This window comes from Pongo abelii, chromosome 13 (genome assembly GCF_028885655.2).
Source record: "Pongo abelii isolate AG06213 chromosome 13, NHGRI_mPonAbe1-v2.0_pri, whole genome shotgun sequence".
NCBI classification, from domain to species: Eukaryota; Metazoa; Chordata; class Mammalia; order Primates; family Hominidae; genus Pongo; species Pongo abelii.
Window position 1 is genome coordinate 23,183,484 of NC_071998.2, and position 19,305 is coordinate 23,202,788.

General features: G+C 48.7%; 1 protein-coding gene and 1 long non-coding RNA gene across 3 annotated transcripts; one reads left to right on the forward strand and one right to left on the reverse strand.

Annotated features, from left to right (window-relative positions):
• Window positions 1–2,060: 2,060 nt before the first annotated feature.
• On the reverse strand, window positions 2,061–5,988 carry LOC129048058 (uncharacterized). The gene is made up of 3 exons (XR_008510073.2): window positions 5,816–5,988; window positions 3,839–3,957; window positions 2,061–3,449 (listed from the first exon to the last, which is right to left on the reverse strand). It is a non-coding gene; the product is annotated as an uncharacterized LOC129048058 (long non-coding RNA).
• A 9,249-nt stretch (window positions 5,989–15,237) lies between these two features.
• LOC100453830 (uncharacterized) lies at window positions 15,238–19,305 on the forward strand. 2 transcript variants are annotated; one of them, XM_024252898.3, is made up of 4 exons: window positions 15,238–18,083; window positions 18,381–18,448; window positions 18,688–18,747; window positions 18,871–19,305. In XM_024252898.3, exons 1-4 carry the CDS (start codon window positions 17,907–17,909, stop codon window positions 19,025–19,027), a joined length of 462 nt encoding a protein of 153 aa, XP_024108666.2. In that variant the 5' UTR covers window positions 15,238–17,906; the 3' UTR covers window positions 19,028–19,305. The 2 variants fall into 2 exon arrangements, with proteins under 2 accessions (XP_024108666.2, XP_054376966.1); XM_054520991.2 differs by lacking the exon at window positions 18,688–18,747 and having other exon boundaries at window positions 18,871–19,279.

Here is a 19,305-nt window from a genome sequence, read left to right on the forward strand (position 1 = left end):
GTATCACTCTGAATGTTAGTGTAGGGCCCCCAGCAGTCTCAGCGCTGCCATCACATAGGTTTCCAGCCCTGGGAAAACCCCTCGTGTCTAAAGTGATGCCTCATCGTCTGCAACCCAGAACACTTATTCATGCCAGGCACTATTCTAGGTGCTGGTGATACGATAGTGAACAAGACAGATACGGTCTTGGTCTTCATGAAGCTTCCCCCTCTCCTCCAAAAACAAAAGGCAAATAAACAAGTGTTGATCAGGATTCTTACTTGCAAGCCACTGAAACTCAATGGCTGATTCCAACAGAAAAGGAGTTTATTATAAAAAGACCCTGGGAAGATGCAGAAAATAGCAAGAATAAGTGAGCCTAGGCAGCCAGAACCACTCCCAGAGCATACAGTACAGTACAGATGGTCCAGACAGGCCTCCAAGACAGCATGGTGGCACCACCAAAAGGGGATGCCAAGTGGCCAGGACAATGCTTATATCCAGACAACTGGAGCCTTTGCCCTGCATCCCATGTTGTAGATGACCCTGATCTGGCCCTCCTCTAATCATATCTCTGGACACAGGAAAAAAAAGTCCACAGGACCAAGGGAGTACCCACCCAGAACTCATTCTTTTCTTCTAGGCCACATTTCAGGAATTGAAAAACAGAGAATTTCCTGCCCAAATGCCCCCAAGTAGCTTCCAATATCATTATGGGCCTCTTCCTCAGATTTGTTCTTCCTAGGATAGACTATGTTACTGATATACACACTACCAGGTCCAGAGGGTAGCCAAGAAGTAGCTATTTACAGGGAATGTAGAAGGAGCTTGTATGTATGGGGCTGGAGCGTTTACACCCAGACACATGAGACCCTTCATGGTGCAGGATAGAACTGTGGATAGGAAGAGGAGAGGGACAAGTGGAGGGCTAGTGATGGGCTCTCCCCTTACCACCTCATTCCATCATGGATCTCCAAGGAGTTCAAGAATTCTCAACTTGAACCTAGCCTCCAAGTTGTTTTGAAAGTATATTTTTTGGCTGGGCATGGTGGCTCACGCCTTTAATCCCAGCACTTTGGGAGGCCAAGGTGGGTGGATCACCTGAGGTCAGGAGTTCGAGACCAGCTTGGCCAACATGGCAAAACCCTTTCTCTGTTAAAAATACAAAAATTTGCCAGGTATGGTGGCGCATGCCTGTAATCCCAGCTACTTGGGAGGCTGAGGCAGGAGAATCTCTTGAACCCAGGAGGCAAAGGTTGCAGTGAGCTGAGATCGTGCCATTGCACTCCAGCCTGGGCAACAGAGCAAAACTCCGTCTCAAAAAAACAAAAAGAAAAAAAAGAGAAAGAAAGAAAGTATATTTTTCAAGGTAAGGAAGACAGACACATTTTTTATTTGACAACTTGTTCGCTTGATTTTTACCTTTTAAATATTTAGATAGTGGGCCTCCATTTGTACTATTGCCCCAAGCTTCACCAGTGTTAGGTGGTCAGCCTGCCAGATGCCACCTCTGGAATCATAGCTACAGCTGCCCCTGTAAAATAGACATCACTTTCACCACCACTGCTACCACCACCAAAAATGGATTCTCTAATAATCCCACTCCTTCACATCACTACTAGTTTCCTATTCGCAGTCTTATGATTAGCAAAGCCTAGGTCATGTGTCCAAGTCCTAGTGCAGAGGGGGCTGGGAAAATTAGTATGTGACCTTTGGAGATTCTATGATGGAAAGCAAAGTCTACCAGTAACCAAGAGTAATATAATAGGAAATTTCTCAAACACAGAAAGGGGCTAACTTTGTGGGCAATGAAAATAATAATAATAAATATCTCTATAGTCCACACTATGGCTATCCAAGATCAACATACATCCTTCTTCCCAAACCCTAGACTTCTTAGAAAATTAAGAGTATCACCTAACATAATATCACCTTTGTTTATACAGCCAAAAAAAATTCACCCCTCCCCAAAGACAGACAACTCAGAGCCTTAGAAATTACCACATCCATCTTAGTCTGTTTAGGTTGTCATAACAAAATACCATAGACTGTGTAGCTTAAACAACAGAAATTTATTTTCTCACAGTTCTGAAGGTTAGAAGTCCATGATCAAAAGTGCTAAGATGGGCCAGGCTCAGTGGCTCATGACTGTAATCCCTGCACTTTGGGAGGCCAAAGCAGGAAGATCATTTCAGCCCAGGAATTTGAGACCAGTCTGGGCAATGGCTCTACAAACAAAAAAGAAATAATTAGCCAGGTGTGGTGGCAGGTGCCTGTAGTCCCAGTTACTTGGGAAGCTGAGCTGGGAGGAACTCTCGAGCCTGGGAGGTTGAGACTGCAGTGAGCCGTGATCATGACACTGCACTCCATCCTGGGCAACAGCAAGACCCTGCGTCAAAAAAAAAAGTGCCAAGATAGTCACTTTCTGGTGAGGGCTTTTTGTGTGGCTTGCAACCAGCCAGCCGCCTTCTTACTATGTGACAGAGAGAGACAAAGAGAGGTCCCTTCCTCTTCTTCTAAGTCTATACTCCTATCGGATTATGACCTCATTTAACCTCTTTTTTTTCTTCTTTTTTGAGATGGAGTCTCACTCTGTCACCCAGGCTGGAGTACAGTGGCATGATCTTGGCTCAATGCAATCTCCACCTCCTAGGTTCAAGCAATTCTCCTGCCTCAGCCTCCCAAGTAGCTGGGACTACAGGTACACACCACCACACCCAGCTAATTTTTGTATTTTTAGTAGAGACAGGGCTTCACCATGTTGGCCAAGCTGGTCTTGAACTCCTGACCTCAGGTGATCCACCCACCTCGGTCTCCCAAAGGGCTGGGATTACAGGTGTGAGCCACCACATCTGGCATCATTTAACCTTAACTACCTCCTAAAGACCCCATCTTCAGATACAGTCACATTTAGGGTCACATACGAATTTGGGGGGGACACAATTCATTCCATAGCAACATCTGATTCTAAATCCAAGATATTGGGGTGACATGTTTTCCCCCTCCAGTTTTATTGTAATCTTACATCTCTATTTTCTAACAGCTGGTAACCACCACCAACACACCTGATTGGTCAGAATAGGCTAGGTAATGCTGTAATAACAAATGGCATCCAAATCTGAGGAGCATAATGCAACAAAATTCTATTCCCCATGCGTACCAAGCCTGCTGTGGGTCCAGGCAAGTCTCCAGCACAGCTGTAGTCCATGTGGCTGCTCAAGTTTTCAAGTGTTTTGATCTTTTGGCAAGCTTCTTCATCTCAACACAGGCTTCCATGGTCGCTCCAGTCAAGGAAGACAGCAAGGGAAATTCTTGCTTAAATGTTTTTGTCCACAAGTGACATATGCCATTTCTGTTCACATTTTATTGGCCAAAGTGGGTCACACAGCCATACCTAACATCGAGGTGGTAACTCCCAAGATGAGAAGTAAAACCAGAATCTTGCTGAGTAGTAGTAATACCACCACAACCTATATTCAAGAATGCAATAAAGGAGGATAAAAGAAAAGAGGAGTCAGTTAAAGAACAGAAAAATAGACACATTTCACAAGGAAGGGAATATGGATAAAAGTTACAATCAGTAGTTCTGCAACTGGTTCTGGGACTTAGCTGACATTTATTATCCTCTTCTTGTATTGGTTTTCTTATTTTATTTTATTTTATTTTATTTTATTTTTTGAGACAGGGTCTCCCTCGGTCACCCAGACTGGAGTGCAGTGGTGCGATCTCGGCTCACTGCAACCTCCGCCTCCCAGATTCAAGCAATTCTCCCGCCTCAGCCTCCTGAGTAGCTGGGACTACAGGCACCCCCCACCATGCTTGGCTAATTTTTGTATTTTTAGTAGAGATGGGGTTTTACCATGTTGGCCAGGCTGGTCTCAAACTCCTGACCTCAGGTGATCTGCCCACCTTGTCCTCCAAAGTGTTGAGATTACAGGCATGAGCCACTGCACCCAGCCTTGTATTGGTTTTCTATTGCTGTAAAAGAAATCACCACAAATTTAGCAGCTTAAAATAACTCAAATTTATTATCTCACAGCTTCTGTGAGCCAGAAGTGTAGGTCTAGGTTGACTGGGTCCTCTGATCTTGGCCTCACTAGGCTGAACTCAAGGTGTCATACAAACATATTCAGACTGTCAGGCAAAAATAAAAATTAAAAATATAAAAGAAATGAACTCAAGGTGTCATCCAGCACTGCAATCTCATCAGAGGCTCAGAGCTCTCTTCCAAACTCACTGCTATTTTTGGTAGTTGTGCTTGTAGGACTGAAGCTCCCAGTTCTTAGAACTGCCTGCCATTCACTGACACATCATCCTCTCCACAATATGGAAGTTTTTTGAGAAGGAGTCTTGCTCTGTCACCAGGCTGGAGTGCAGTGCCGCGATCTCGGCTCACTGCAACCTCCGGCTCCTGGGTTCAAGCAATTCTCATGCCTCACCCTCCTGAGTAGCTGGAATTACAGGCACGTGCCACCACACCCAGCTAATTTTTGTATTTTTAGTAGAGACGGGGTTTCACCATGTTGGCCAGGATGGTCTCGATCTCCTGACCGCGTGATCCACCCGCCACTGTCTTTCAGGATCACCCTGAATGGGGCCTTAATGCTATAGTGATCCACCCTAAACTAGTTCCAGAAAATTGTGCAGAATAATATATACCCAGCTGAAAAATTGGATTATGAGTTAATGGTCATCAAGAACTCTCCATGAGGCTGCAGGTGCAGACTAAGGGAAAGGTGACAATGACCCAGGAGCAAGCATGCTGGAAATGTGAGCAACCTGCTCTTGGGCTTCATACTGCATGTTAATTGGCCACAGACACCTCAAACACCACTGGATCTGCTGAGTCAAAGGGCCAAGTGAGAGACAATGGCACTGCCACCAATTCTACTGCCACCACCAAAATGGATTCCCCATGGTCCTTGCTTCTTTGCATCACTAGTACTTGATTCACAGCCCTGAGAAGGTACATCCAGATTGGCTGGACTTTCTTAGATGCAAGGGACGCTGGGAATGTGAGTATCTGGCCTGTTAGGCTTTTATGCAGGAAGGGGGTTCAAACCTGACAGGTGTTAGCTTAAACTCTAAAGGGACGGAAATAATGGAATAGACATACCTAAAGGGGCCGGGTGTGATGGCTCAGGCCTGTAATCCCAGCACTTTGGGAGGCCAAGGCGGACGGATCACCTGAGGTCAGGGGTTTGAGACCAGCTGGCCAACATGGTGAAACCCCATCTCTACTAAAAATACAAAAATTAGCCGGGCATGGTAGCCCATGCCTGTAGTCCCAGAGACTCAGGAGGCTGAGGTGGAAGAATTGCCTGAACCCAGGAGGCGGAGGTTGCAGTGAGCCGAGATCGCGTCACTGCACTCCAGCCTGGGTGACAGAGCAAGACTCTGTCTCAAAAAAAAAAAAAAAAGAAAGAAAGAAAGAAAGAGCCAGGCGTGGTGGCTCTTAATCCCAGCACTTTGGAAAGCCGAGGCGGGTGGATCACCTGAGGTCAGAAGTTCAAGAACAGCCTGGTCAACATGGTGAAACCCTGTCTCTACTAAATATGCAAAAATTAGCTGGGCGTGGTGGCAGGCGCCTGTAATCCCAGCTACTCAGGAGGCTGAGGCAGGAGAATCGCTTGAACCCAGGAGGCAGAGATTGCAGAGTGAGCCAATATCGTGCCATTGCGCTCCAGCCTGGGCAACAAGAGCAAAACGTCATTACAAAAAAAGAAAAAAGAAAGGAAGGAAGGAAAGAAGGAAGGAAGGAAGGAAAGAAGCAAGGAAGGAAGAAAGGAAAGAAAGAAATATATAAAGGGGGGGAGTTTAGTAAGTATTAACTCACATGATCACAAGGTCCCACAATAGGCCGTCTGCAGGCTGAGGAGCAAGGAGAGCCAGTCCGAGTCCCCAGACTGAAGAACTTGGAGTCCAACGTTCAAGGCCAGGAAACATCCAGGACGGGAGAAAGATGTAGGCTGGGAGGCTAGGCCAGTCTCTCTTTTCACATTTTTCTGCCTGCATATATTGCCAGCAGCAATTAGATTGTGCTCACTCACGTTAAGGGTGGGTCTGTCTTTCCCAGCCCACTGACTCAAATGTTAATCTTCTTTGGCAACACCCTCACAGACACACCCAGGATCAATACTTTGTATCCTTCACTCCAATCAAATTGACACTCAGTATTAACCACCAGGACACCTAAAAGAGAAGAAGCCAGCCATTCAAGGAGGAATGACCAGTGTGGCCAGAGGACAATGGACGAGGAGGAGATGGCATAAGAAGAGGTAGGACACAGAGGCTGGAATCATAGGATCCAAGTCTTTGCAGGCCACAGGAAGGAGTGAGCATTTTCTTCTATAAGTGCTGTGAAAGATTTAATCTGAGGAGTAACATGATCTCATTAACAGTTTACTGGCCGGGCACGGTGGCTCACGCTTGTAATTGCAGCACTTTGGGAGGCCCAGGTGGGCGGATCACGAGGTCAGGAGATCGAGAACATCCTGGCTAACACGGTGAAACCCCGTCTCTACTAAAAATACAAAAAATTAGCAGGGCGTGGTGGCAGGCGCCTGCAGTCCCAGCTACTCGGGAGGCTGAGGCAGGAGAATGGCACGAACCCGGGAGGCGGAGCTTGCAGTGAGCCAAGATTGCGCCACTGCACTCCAGCCTGGGCGACAGAGTGAGACTCCGTCTCAAAAAAACAACAAAACAAAACAAAACAAAAAACAGTTTACAAAGACCCTATCAGCAGTCTGGAAAAATTAATTGTACAAAGAATGGGGAAGTCAGAGGGCTTTTCCAGTAGTCTAGGAAAGAGATGATGCTGGCCTAACCTAGGTGGTGGCAGTTGGAATAGAGAAGAGGAATCCAATACGGACTTACAAGTAGAACAAGAGGCTGAGCTGATGGATTATATTTGAAGCATAAGGGCAAGGAAAAACCAGGGATGACACCAGGCTTCAGGCTTGAGCCCCTGGAGGGACGGTGGCTTCCTTTTCTGAGATGGATAACTGGGGAGAAGACAAGCTAGGAAGGAGGTGTTGAGAATCAGGAGTTTGGTTTTGGAATAAGGTATCTGATATAGTTTGGAAATGTGTCCCTGCCCAAATCTCATGTTGAATCGTCATCCCCAGTATTGGAAATGGGGCCTGGCGGGAGGTGATTGGATCATGGCAATGGATTTCTCATGGATGACTTAGCACCATCCCCTTGGTGCTGTCCTCCCGAAAATGAGTGAGTTCTCATGTGATCTAGCTGTTTAAGAGTGTGTGGCATCTCCTCTATTTCTCTCTTGCTCCTGCCCCTGCCATATGAGACGCCTGCTCCCCCTTCACCTTCTGCCATGATTGTAAGCTTCCTGAGGCCTCCTCAGAAGCAAATGCCAGTGTTATGCTTCTGTATTGCTTGCAGAACTGTGAGCCAACTAAACCTTTTTTCTTATAAATTACCCAGTTTCAGGTATTTCTTTATAACAATGCAAAAACAGCCCAATCCAGTATCTGTAAGAAAGCCAAGGAAATCGCAAATAGGCAGTTGGCTCTGCAGCCTGGAACCCAGAAGTAGATCTGTACACCATCCCTGGCTCTTCCAGGGTCTCACTCTGTTGCCCAGACTGGAGTGCAGTGGCATAATCATGGCTCACTTCAGCCTCAACTTCCCAGGCTCAAGAGATCCTCCACCTCAGCCTCCTGAGAAGCTGGGACTACAGGTGCCTGCCACCATGCCCAGCAAAGTTTTGTATTTTTTGTAGTGATGTGGTTTCCCCATTGTGCCTAGGCTGGTCTTGAACTCCTGGGCTCAAGTGATCCACCTGCCTTGGCCTTCCAAAGTGCTGGGATTACAGGCATGAGCCACCATGCCCAGCCCAACTTCTACCTCTTTAATGTCTCTGGTATCTGTGCCACTTCTTCAGCCCTGCTACTACAGCCCAGCCCTGACTTCAGCCTCTTTCCTAAGGGCAGTTGCAACATCTGGGCTTGGCCATCCCCATGGCTCCTTCCTCAGGAATTTTTCAAAATTATATATGACCAGAAATAACTCCCCCACTCCACCTCCCACACACATATAGCCTCTCCCACCACTAGCCCTTTCCCCACCCCACCTACATTGGGATTAATCACAAACTCTTATGTCCCTCCTCTGAGCCTTTGTGCTTGCTGTTCATTCTATCCGGAATGTCCTTTCTCCATTCCCACCCATCCTTGAGGTTCTTTTTGCAAAGCTCTCTCCTTCAGGCAGCCTCCCCTCCCTACTTCCCTCTGACGCCCCAGGGCTCCCCATCTCCAACCACACAGCAGAGGTCACCCTCAGCTTTGCATCCAGGGGCCCTTGTTTCCTGAGCTTCTCCCAAGCAAGCTCAGCCCAGGCCCAGGCACCCTGAGGTTCGAAGTGACCCAAATTGCAGGGAATAGAGGAGATAACTATTGAGGAAATCCTGGCAGTGGCGTTACTTCAAGCTCCAGGGGATAGGAGGCAGGGAAGCGGTGTATGCTATTGCTCAAGACTTCTTCCTATCCTGATATCCCATCACCTCCAGAAGTTCTGTGCAATGTTCCACCCACACTCTGGACTGCAGAGCCAAGCTCTGCCCCTCCAGCTGGACTGAGACCCTCCAGACATGAATAGAGGATTTCCAAAAGGATAGGAAGTGAAGCAGACCCCTTCCCAGGATCAGGGACTTTCAGAAGTTGAGTAATTTGGTTTCTTGCTCATTTCCAGCTCGTTTCTGGAACAAGACATGACAGCCCACTTAGGCCAGATCCCCACTTCCACAGGCCAGGAACCACACACTCCATTTTCTCTGTATGCTAGATGCCCTCTGCAGGCCCCATGAGGTTGAGAATCCAGGCCAGGAGCCCCTTTTCCCTAGGCACTGGACGCCCCCTGCAGGCCCTGGAGATTGAGAACCACAAAGAGATGGATTGAAAAAGCAGCCAGAAAACAAACCCACCCAGCGCAGGGGCTCACACCTGTACTCCTAGCACTGCGGGAGGCCAAGGCGGGCGGATCACTTGAGCCCAGGAGTTTGAGACCAGCCTGGGCAACACGGTGAAACCCCATCTCTACTAAAAATACAAAAAATTAGTGGGGTGTGGTGGCACGCACCTGTAGTCCCAGCTACTTGGGAGGTGGGAGGATAGCTTGAGCCCAGTGGCGGTTACAGTGAGCCGAGATCACGCCACTGCATTCCAGCCTGAGTGACACAGAGAGACCCTGTCTCAAAAAACAAAAACAACAACAACAACAAAAACATACACAAACACATAATTGCTGACACCCTTACCCACCTACGCATCTCTACCCACACACATACATACACAGACACATAATCAATCACACAGCCAATCACTCACATACACCAAGGACACACTACAATCGTTTAAGCATACAATCACAGTGCAAACACAAGGGCACTCCCTGTTCATGTTCCCAATAATAGAATATAATATGTCTTCCCCATTGATCCAGATTAGGATTGGCAAACTATGGCCCATGGGCCAAATGCAGCCTGCCACCTGTTTCTGTAAATAGAGTTTTATTGGAATACAGCCATGCTTATTCATTTAAATATATCTATGGCTGCTTTTGTGCTACAACAGCAAAGCTGAGTAGTTACTACAAAGACTGTATGGCCCACAGAATCTTAAATATTTACTATCTGGACATTTACTGAAAGTTTACCAATCCTGATCCAGACTCAGCTTCAGAATTGAAGTTGGCAAGTGAAACAAGACTAATTGCCTTCAGTGTCTTGGCATTGAAAGATGCTCAGAGAAATAAATGGATGGGACGGATGGATGGATAGATGGGCAGATGGACACATACAGGTAATAAAGCAGAGTTTTGCTCCAAATACCAGTGTTCCACTCGATATAAAGTGGGAAATCTTGGGAAAATTAACCTTTCTGGGTCTTAGTTTCCCCATGTGTATAATAGGGATAATACAGTCATTTTTACTAAGGGCTTTTTCGGTTGCAAATGGCAAAAACCCAATTCAAATCAGCTTAAGCAAAAAGTTAAATTTGTTATATCAAAACTAGGTATGAGGCCAGGTGCAGTGGCTCACGCCTATAATCCCAGCACTTTGGGAGGCTGAGGCAGGTGGCTTGCTTAACCTCAGGACTTTGACACCTGCCTGGGCAACATGGCGAAATTCTGTCTCTATAAAAATTAGCCAGGCTGGCCGGGTGTGGTGGCTCACACCTGTAATCCCAGCACTCTGGGAGGCCAAGGCAGGCAGATCACAAGGTCAGGAGATCGAGACCATCCTGGCTAACATGGTGAAACCCCATCTCTACTAAAAATACAAAAAATTAGCCAGGCGTGGCGGCAGGTGCCTGTAGTCCCAGCTACTCGGGAGGCTGAGGCAGGAGAATGGCGTGAACCCAGGAGGCGGAGCTTGCAGTGAGCTAAGATCGCACCACTGCACTCCAGCATGGGCGACAGAGCGAGACTCTGTCTCAAAAAAAAAAAAAAAATTAGCCAGGCTGTGGCACCCACCTACTCAGGAGGCTGAGGTGGGAGAATCACTTGAGCCCAAGAGGCAGAGGTTGCAGTGAGCTGAGATCGCACCACTGCACTCCAGACTAGGCAACAGAGCGAGGCTCCATCTTAAAAAAACAAACGAACAACAACAACAAAAAAGCTTCTCGTTAAGGAGAAGATTATCTGCAACCCTGGCTGGATCCAGGGGTTGAAATGTTGTTATCTCCTTCTCTTACCTTAATTCCTCTCTTTTTTTTTTTTTTTTTTTGAAATAGAGTCTCGCTCTGTAGCCCGGACCGGACTGCAGTGGCACGATCTCGGCTCACTGCAACCTCCCGCTCCCAGGTTAGAGAATTCTCCTACCTCATCTCTCGAGTAGCTGGGACTGCAGATACATGCCACCATGACTGGCTAATTTTTGTATTTTTAGTAGAGACAGGATTTCACTAGGTTGGCTAGGCTGGTGTCAAACTTCTGACCCCAGGTGATCTGCCCGCCTTGGCCTCCCAAAATGCTGGGATTACAGGCATGAGCCACCGTGCCTTGACTAATCTTTTTGTGTAGGGATCTCATTCCTGTCATAGACAGGTTGCTATGGTTTGAATATTTGTCCCCTCCAAAACTCATGCTGAAATTTAATCCCTGGCTGGGCATGGTGGTGCACACCTGTAGCTGTAGTCTCAGCTACTTGGGAAGCTGAGGCAGAAGAACTGGCTGAGACCAGGAGTTCAAGGCTGCAGTGAGCCATGATCATGCCACTGCACTCCAGCCTGGGCGACAGAGTGAGACTTCGTCTCTTAAAAATATATAACAAATTAAAAATAAATAAAAGAAATGTAATCCCAAATGTGGCAATATTGAAAGGTGGGGCCTTTAAGTAGTGATTGGGTCATGAGGGCTCTGCCTTGATGAATGGATGAATCCATCCATGGAGTAATGGGTTATTATGGGTGTGGGACTAGGGGCTTCCTAAGAAGAGACACGGGCTAGGACACTCAGCCCCCTCACCATGTGATGCCCTGTGCCACACCTCAGGACCCTGCAGAGAGTCCCCACCGGCAAGAAGGATCTCACCAGGTATGGCCCCTCAATCTTGGACTTCTCAGCCTCCATAACTGTAAGAAATAAATTTTTTCTTTATAAATTGCTCAGATTTAGGTATTCTGTTTTAAGCAACAGAAAATGGTCTAAGATACAGGTGCTCTTCTAGTAGCAAGAAATATGGCCACTAGAAGCCTCAAGCCTAAATTTTTATATTGATTGATCTAAAAGAGACTCTTTCTCCTAGCATCCAAACACCAAATCTCATAGAAAGCTCTGGTTAACTGTACTTGTGATACATATTCAGTTCTTCAGTCTATCACAGTGGCCAGGAAAAGGGGTACTCTGATCAGAGCACTGTAGCTGACAGCCCCACCAAGACCATGTTAAGTGGGAAAGGAGTTTCCTACAGGAACCACAAAAAGGGGTATAGAAAAGTAGAAAAGTGGTCTGCATGAACAAAAACAGCCCACAGCAATCTACTTCATAGATTTGTCATGAGACAATGAATTTAAAGCATTTAGCATGGTGCCTGGCACTTAAGTATCAATAAATGTTAATTATTACCATAACTGAGGGACAAATAAATGAAGGGAAACAATAAATGAATAATGGTTGAACATACAGATGAACAGGTCACAATGAATATATGAAAAAATAAATGAAAGATGAAAGAAGGAAGAATGGGCTGATGAAGAGACAAAGATGAGTGGACATATAGACACATGGATGGATGGATGGATGGATGGATGGATGGATGGGGCAGAAAAATACAGGCAATTAAATCTGCTCCATTATATACTCTAGATCTGGAATGGGAAACAGAATAGCACTCCACAATAGTGTCTTCTGAGAGGTCTATCTCTTGGGTCTGGCAGAACAGTTCTCTGGGTGACCGTACACTGACCCAGTTCTCCTCCCTTTCTCACTTGGAATGCAAAATCTTGAGATAAGGAAGAGGTGACAGAAACAGATAAGCAACAGGCTCTGTTCTAGTCCCACCCCAGAAACAGAATATCCTTCAATGTTTTAGCCCAGGAATTCACATTGTCCTGGGGTATAAAACCCAAGGCAGGCTGCTTTCTGGAGTCCTTGGCTGCAGCGCAAGTGCAGCATAGGCAGATGAAACCATCTGCCCTGGGCAGCTTTCCTGAGCCTCGGGGGCTGCCTCACAATTAATCCTGGGATTCTGTTTCCCTTGCTGCCTACCTGAAAGTAATAAATCCATTTCATATAACTTGTTGGATGTGTTCTCCCACTGGACTCAGACAAATTGGCAACCAGTACACAGTAAGCCTGCTTCACAGGACTCCCTCATTCCTTTCTTTCCCTGTTACTCTGTGAGCTGACCAAACCCTCTCCTCAAAATCCCTCTCAATTCCCAGGATAGGGAGGCCACGGTAGAGAACAGGCGTGTTCTAGGCCAAGTTCTCCTCCAGCTATTCTAACTCAGCTTTGGGGCATAGGAAAATGGGTCAATAAGGGAGAGGGACAGTGCTGTCTGGGCCAGGAAGGTGAAGTCCTAGAGTCCAGAGATGAGAGACAGGGGAGCTGAACCTGCTTCCAAAGAATGTTCCCTTTAGCTTCACTTTCCAAGGGAGGAATGGATCTCAGATGGTGGATATATAGGCACTGTGATGGGCCCAGGGAGGTCTGGAGAATCTGGGAGGGGACCTTCTCATCCCTACCCTGCTCCAGTGATTGTCTCTCAGGGAATCCAGGAGGTGGCTATGTCCCATCTTTCCCACTCCTCCTACTCCCAGGTGTCTTAGTACTACAGAGAAGAGCCGGCAGTGAGGAACCTAGGGAAGAGACACATTCCTACCTCTGACCCTAACTCCCAGCCTTGAGACTGATGGCTCAAATGCCTCCAAAGGAGCAACATCACAAACCTTGCAAATCTTCCCCTAATGGTAATAGTGCAAACACTCCTCCCCTTGTCCAAACTGCTTATTGCTGAGATTCTCAGAGCTGAAGCCAAAAAGTGAAAAACAGGTGCAGTCTACTGCGGAGAGTTGTGAAAGAGAAAAGAGTTTCCTCCACAAAAAGGGAGAGAGAGGCAATGGGGAGCTATCCAGCAGGAAGGTATTCTGCTACCAACTCATGGACTGCAATTCACTTGTGACACTAGCCATGTAGAGTTAGCACCAGATTCCACAGATTTAAGGGAAAGATCCCCAACAGACTGTCCCCAGTTTAGATACCAGCCACAAGTAGGGTCTCCAAGCCACCCACATTTCTGGCCAACTGGCTACAAGTCTGAGAGTTTCCCAAAACCCCTGTCAGTTTTGATAATTTGCTAGAGTGACTCACAGAACTCAGGAAAGTGCTGTGTTTAATTAGTTTATTAAGGGTATAAATCAGAAACAGCCAAATGAAAAGACACACAGGATGAAGTCTAGGAGGGTCTCAAATGCAGAGCTTCTCTCAGTGGTTTCTCCTTGTGGAGACAAGGTGCATCAGCCTCCTGGGACATCAATGTGTTCATCAACCAGAAAGTTTTATGAGCTTTGGTGTCCAGTTTTTATTGAGGTTTCCTTACATCAGCATAATTGAATTACTGGCCACATACCTGAATTCAATCTCCAGCGCCCCCTTCCTCCCCAGAGGTCAGCCTGGCCCAAAGTCTCAACTCTCTAATCACATGGTTGGTCTTTACGGTGGACCAACCTCTAACCTGAGTCATCTCATCTCTTAGCATAAACCCAGGTGTGTTCCAAGGGGCTCATGAGTAATAAAGACACTCCTATTACTTGGGAAATTCCAAAGGTTTCGTCTCCCTCTCAGGAGCCAGGGACAAAGGCCAGTCAAATTATTTATTACACACCAGAAGGGGAGGAAGTTTCTGAACGTAGAAAATGAAAGTTTTAGGGGGCCATAAATAGGAGACAGCCACAGCCTCCTACAGATCCACACACACTCATGGACCCTCAGTCTTCCAAGGACTCCCTCGCCCTCATGATCATGATCCCTCCCCTGCTTGCTCTCCCCATTCAACCTCACACACAGTCTCACAGACTCCACACAAGCAGAAGGCCTCCTGCACACCCATGCACACCTGCTGCTCCCAGGGACTCTCCTCATTTTTCCATCTGTGCTCATCCTCCATGGCCTCTTGTGTGGCACCACTTCTCTTCTCAGCATACTGGTTTTCTTGCCACGAGTGAGTAAAATGGGGCAGGGGTTAAACGGTAAGGTGAGGGGCATGGCAGGGATCAATGCGCAGGTCTCAGGGAGTCTGTAAAGGAAGCTGAGTTCATGTTGTGAATCCAAAAGTATCTGAGATGGGTCTCAATCAATTTAGAAAGTTTATTTTGCCAAGGTTGAGCACACACTCATGACATGATACAGCCTCAAGAGGTTCTGACAACACGTGCTAAAGGTGGTCGGGGCACAGCTTGGTTTTATACATTTTGGGGAGACATAAGACATCAATCAATACGTGTAAGTGTACACTGGTTCAGTCTGGAAAGGCGGGACAACTCGAAGTGGGGGCTTCCAGGTCATAGGTAGATAAGAGACAAAAGCCTGCGTTTTTTTGGGTCTTTGATCAGTCTTTCAACGAATACACAATTTACATGGAGTGGGGAATAAAGGAACAGTCACACTGATGCCTTAGTCTGGCTCAGTGGATCTGCATTTTTGCATAAACAATAAGGCAGAAGAAGCAATCAGATACGCATTTGTCTCAGGTGAGCAGAGGGATGACTTTGAGTTCTGTCTATTGTCCTGCACCTGTGAAGATAAGCTATCAGTTTACATTGCCAGGGTGAAATTCAACACAACTGTTTTAAGGTAAAGATCTTGAGGCCCACAAGGAATTTCCCTGTGGACAAATTGTGAGGGAGGTATGTAGCTTTTTCTTTGTAGCTATCTCTTTTAGGAATAAAACGAGAGGCAGGTTTGCCTGACACAATTCCCAGCTTGACTTTCCCCTTGGCTTAATGATTTGGGGGTTCTGAGATTTATTCTCCTTTCACAATGTCAACGTCCAGGTCCAAGTATGAACCTGAGACTGTACATATGCCAAATGGGTGTGCCCTTGTGATGACTGCACATCCTGTGTGACATGGGTATACCTGTGCATCGTGTGTATTCCTTTGCAGTCTATGTGTGTGCCTGTGTGGTGTGGGTATGCCTATACCCTTTGTGTGCACCTGTGTGATGTAGATGTGCCTGTACCCCAGCTGTTCCTGTATGTATCAGTGCCTGGATGGGTCCTGGAGCCTCTGGCTGCTCTTCTCTTTATAGGATCTGTCTCTCTAGCCTGGACTTCCCAGAGGAAGAAGAGCACAGTGCATGGGGGTGGAGTAGAGAGCAACACTAAAGCTCTGGACACAGATATCCCAAGTTCCAGTCAGGCCTGTGGCCTTCCCATCTTAAGCCCTAAAGCTAATACTCACTCCCTAGCTCTGGGTGATACCAACAACTCTGAGGACTCTGCCTCTTAGCAAATCAACACCCAATTCCTGGGAACATTTTTGGTGCCTTCTGCGACCTCCTCTTCAGGGATGGCTGCAGGGCACTTTGTCCTATGAGTCGGGGTGGAGAATGTCCAGTCTCCTCCCCTCCCAATCACTTCCTCCATCATCCAGGTCTCCATTCACCATCTTACTTCCTTCACTTCTCCTTGCCCAATCCCTCCCACAAGGAAGCCCCTAAAACAGGTTCCCAGATCTGGTCCCCAGCATCTGCCCCTCACACCAGGGCCTTTCGGGAAGATGAGTTCTACGGCTCCATTCTCTCTGACTCCAGATTCACCACACTGAAAGACAGCCTCTAGATCAGCCCTGGATGGATTGCACCATCTGGAGACTGCAGAAGACTTCTGCCAAGGAAAGTCTGGCCCTCCCCAGTCCTGTCTGCCCCCTCTGAGCCCCGTCTAAGATTACAGCCCATGGCCCTTCCTCTCCTTCCTTTCCCAGAGCAAGAGCCACAGCAGTTAGCCCATGAGAGTGCTAGAGAGAGGCCTGGCCTGGGGAACCAAGGACCAGAAGGGAAGACCAGGCCTCTAGTCCCTCGGCACCAGACCTGACCCAGCCAGGCCTGGAATGTCAACATGAGTGTGAATGTGAGTGACAGGGTGAACGTGGTGAAAGCATAGCTTCCCAACTCCCAGAATGCAGTGCTTCCAATAAAACCACCTAGCACCCATGGATCTCTCTGTCTGCTATCTGTATGTGGCTCAGGCAAGGGAAGACAAGAATGAGAGGGAGAAAGAGGGTGGGATGGGGGACAGAAGAGGGGTATCCATTCCTCACATTTCAACCAGAGGAAACTTTCACCCCACTTATTTCTGGTCACTCCCTCCTATACAGTCAGCCCAGCCCCAAGACTGTCTTTCCCCTTACTCAAACCAACTACAGCTCAGTATTAGGCCTTGACTGGGATGTCAGAGGTCTGGGGCAGCTATTTCCAACCTCCCACACTGGGTTAATTGCCCTTTCTTGGCACCTTCTACTTCTTCCAGCCAGCCTGCTCCATTTATAGTAACAATCTCACTATTCTCTTTTGATCCTCCCAGCTCTACCCCTACCTCTCAGAGGGCAGACAAGGCGCCTGTCTTGTGTTTTGTTTTGTTTTGTTTTGTTTTCTTTGTTTTTTGTTTTGTTTTGTTTTGTTTGAGACGGAGTCTCACTCTGTCACCCAGGCTGGAGTGCAGTGGTGCGATCTCAGCTCATAGCAACCTCCGCCTCCCAGTTTCAAGCAATTCTCTGCCTCAGCCTCCCGAGTAGCTGGGATTACAGGAGCCTGCCACCACGCCAGGCTAACTTCTGTATTTTTAGTAGAGACGGGGTTTCACCATCTTGGCCAGGCTGGTCTTGAACTCTGAACTCGTGATCCACCCACCTCGGCCTCCCAAAGTGCTGGGATTAAAGGCGAAAGCCACCGTGCCCGGCCACCTGTCTTCTTTACTACTACATCCCCATGCCCAGCACAGTGCCTAACACAGGTGGTCATTCAGCAAATATTTGTTGATTGAATGAATGTAGCAAAAAAAAAAAAAAATCACAGGAAGATAGGTCTCAGGCCAGAGAGGAAGGGCAATGACCCTCCGGCCATTCAGTGACTTAGCCGAGGCCACTCAACCAGGTATTTCCGTAACCTGGCCTTTTCTAGACTGGACTCTATCTGAGGACCTATTCCTCCTCAGCCCAGGGTCATACAAGGGGAGGGAGGCAGGCAAGAGAGGCACTTGGCAGGGCAGAAGCCCAGGGAGGGGTAGAGGAGACGTGGGGATTGGGAAAACAGTACTGGACTTAGTCCCAACTCTCTTTTCTTGCTGCCTGCTGCGGAAGCCTCGGCCCCCCAAGGTGTAGCTCCAAAACCTGACTTGACAACTATAAAAGAGGGTCCTTTGCCCGCATCTTAATCAACCGACTCCGCCCCTGGCCTCACCCCGTAAGATGACGTTTCGACTCCGCCTCCTCTGGGAGACATGCACATCCCACCCCTTCCGGGGGACAGGCAAACCTAGTGCGCAACGGCATCCCTGTGACGTAATAGTAACGGTCCGTTTCCGGGGTGGAGCCAGGGAGGGCGGGAGTTTAGGCTGCGCTGACCCCTCTCAGCCCCCCCTCCAGGTGACCCCAGCCCCTGAAAATCCTCACCCAGGGCCCCAAATCTCCCAGCCCCATGACCGCCAAACCTCTCGCCCTGGCCCCCTAAATGCCCCAGGCCCCGGAGATGACCGGCCTCCTCACCCCTTAACTTCCAGTGCCTCCCAAATCTCCAAGCCCACCCTGTCCCGTGGTGGCAACTGAGGCTTCCCGGGGGCATCAGCCTCAGATTACCTGAGAACTGGGCAGCTTCGCCCTTAGAATGACGGAGAAGGGGACCTGGGGCTAGGGAATCCCTGATTCAATCATGCCGCTCCCCAGGAGACGTTCGGAGCCCAGGACATGTCGGGAATGAGGAGATACGAGGTGGCGCTGGAGGCGGAGGAGGAGTGAGTGGAGGCGGGTTCTGCGGAGGAGGAACCAGGCGGCTCCGGGGTGGGGGAGGGTGGAGTTCTGCGGGGGCGAGGGGTGGGCAGGGCGAGCCTCCCAGGGGCGTGGGCGCGAAGGGAGCCGCTTTTAGGAGCGGGGCGGAGCCTTCCTCGAGGGCGAGGCACCGCAGGGCGGAGTCTGTAGGGTCAGCTCCTCCCCGCCCCGCCCCGCCCCGCCCGGCTCTGCCCTCTCTCTGCAGGATCTACTGGGGCTGTTTCTACTTTTTCCCCTGGCTTCGCATGTGGCGGAGGGAGCGGAGGTGAGGGGGCTGCGATACCGCGGACCCGCCCTGGGCATGGACGGGACTCAGTCTCTGAGGATCCATCGGGGGGAATCCGGTAGCTCCCGCCCCGCCTCATGCCAGTGTCGGGTCGCCCCACAGCTCGGCGCACCCCGGGGAGCAGAAGCTGGAGCCTCTGCGAGGCCTGATGAGCTGTCTGTCCAGCGGCCTGGGTCCTACTCCCCAGCGCTCGGGTCGTGGCCTCCCCCGCCGCAGCCCCACCGCCGCTGCCCAGCCAGGCAGTGCATTAAAGATTTAAACCGAAGCCCACCGTACTGACCTCCTGACTCTGCCGCCGCTGTCGCCATTCGAGCCGAGCGCCCCTCCCCACACTGGCTCTGTTCCGTACTGACAGGACGTCCCTCCCTGGAAGGGTGCCCTTCCACGTCAAAGCCCCTCATCAGTGTCAGGCTTCCTGTTACTATCAATGACTGTCTCCCCCAATCCCAACCCCCAAAAACCCATACTGTGAGTCGCCTATATGGAGAAAATTAAATAATCCTGCCTGTTACTCCCTTCCTCGGAGCCAGAACTTTG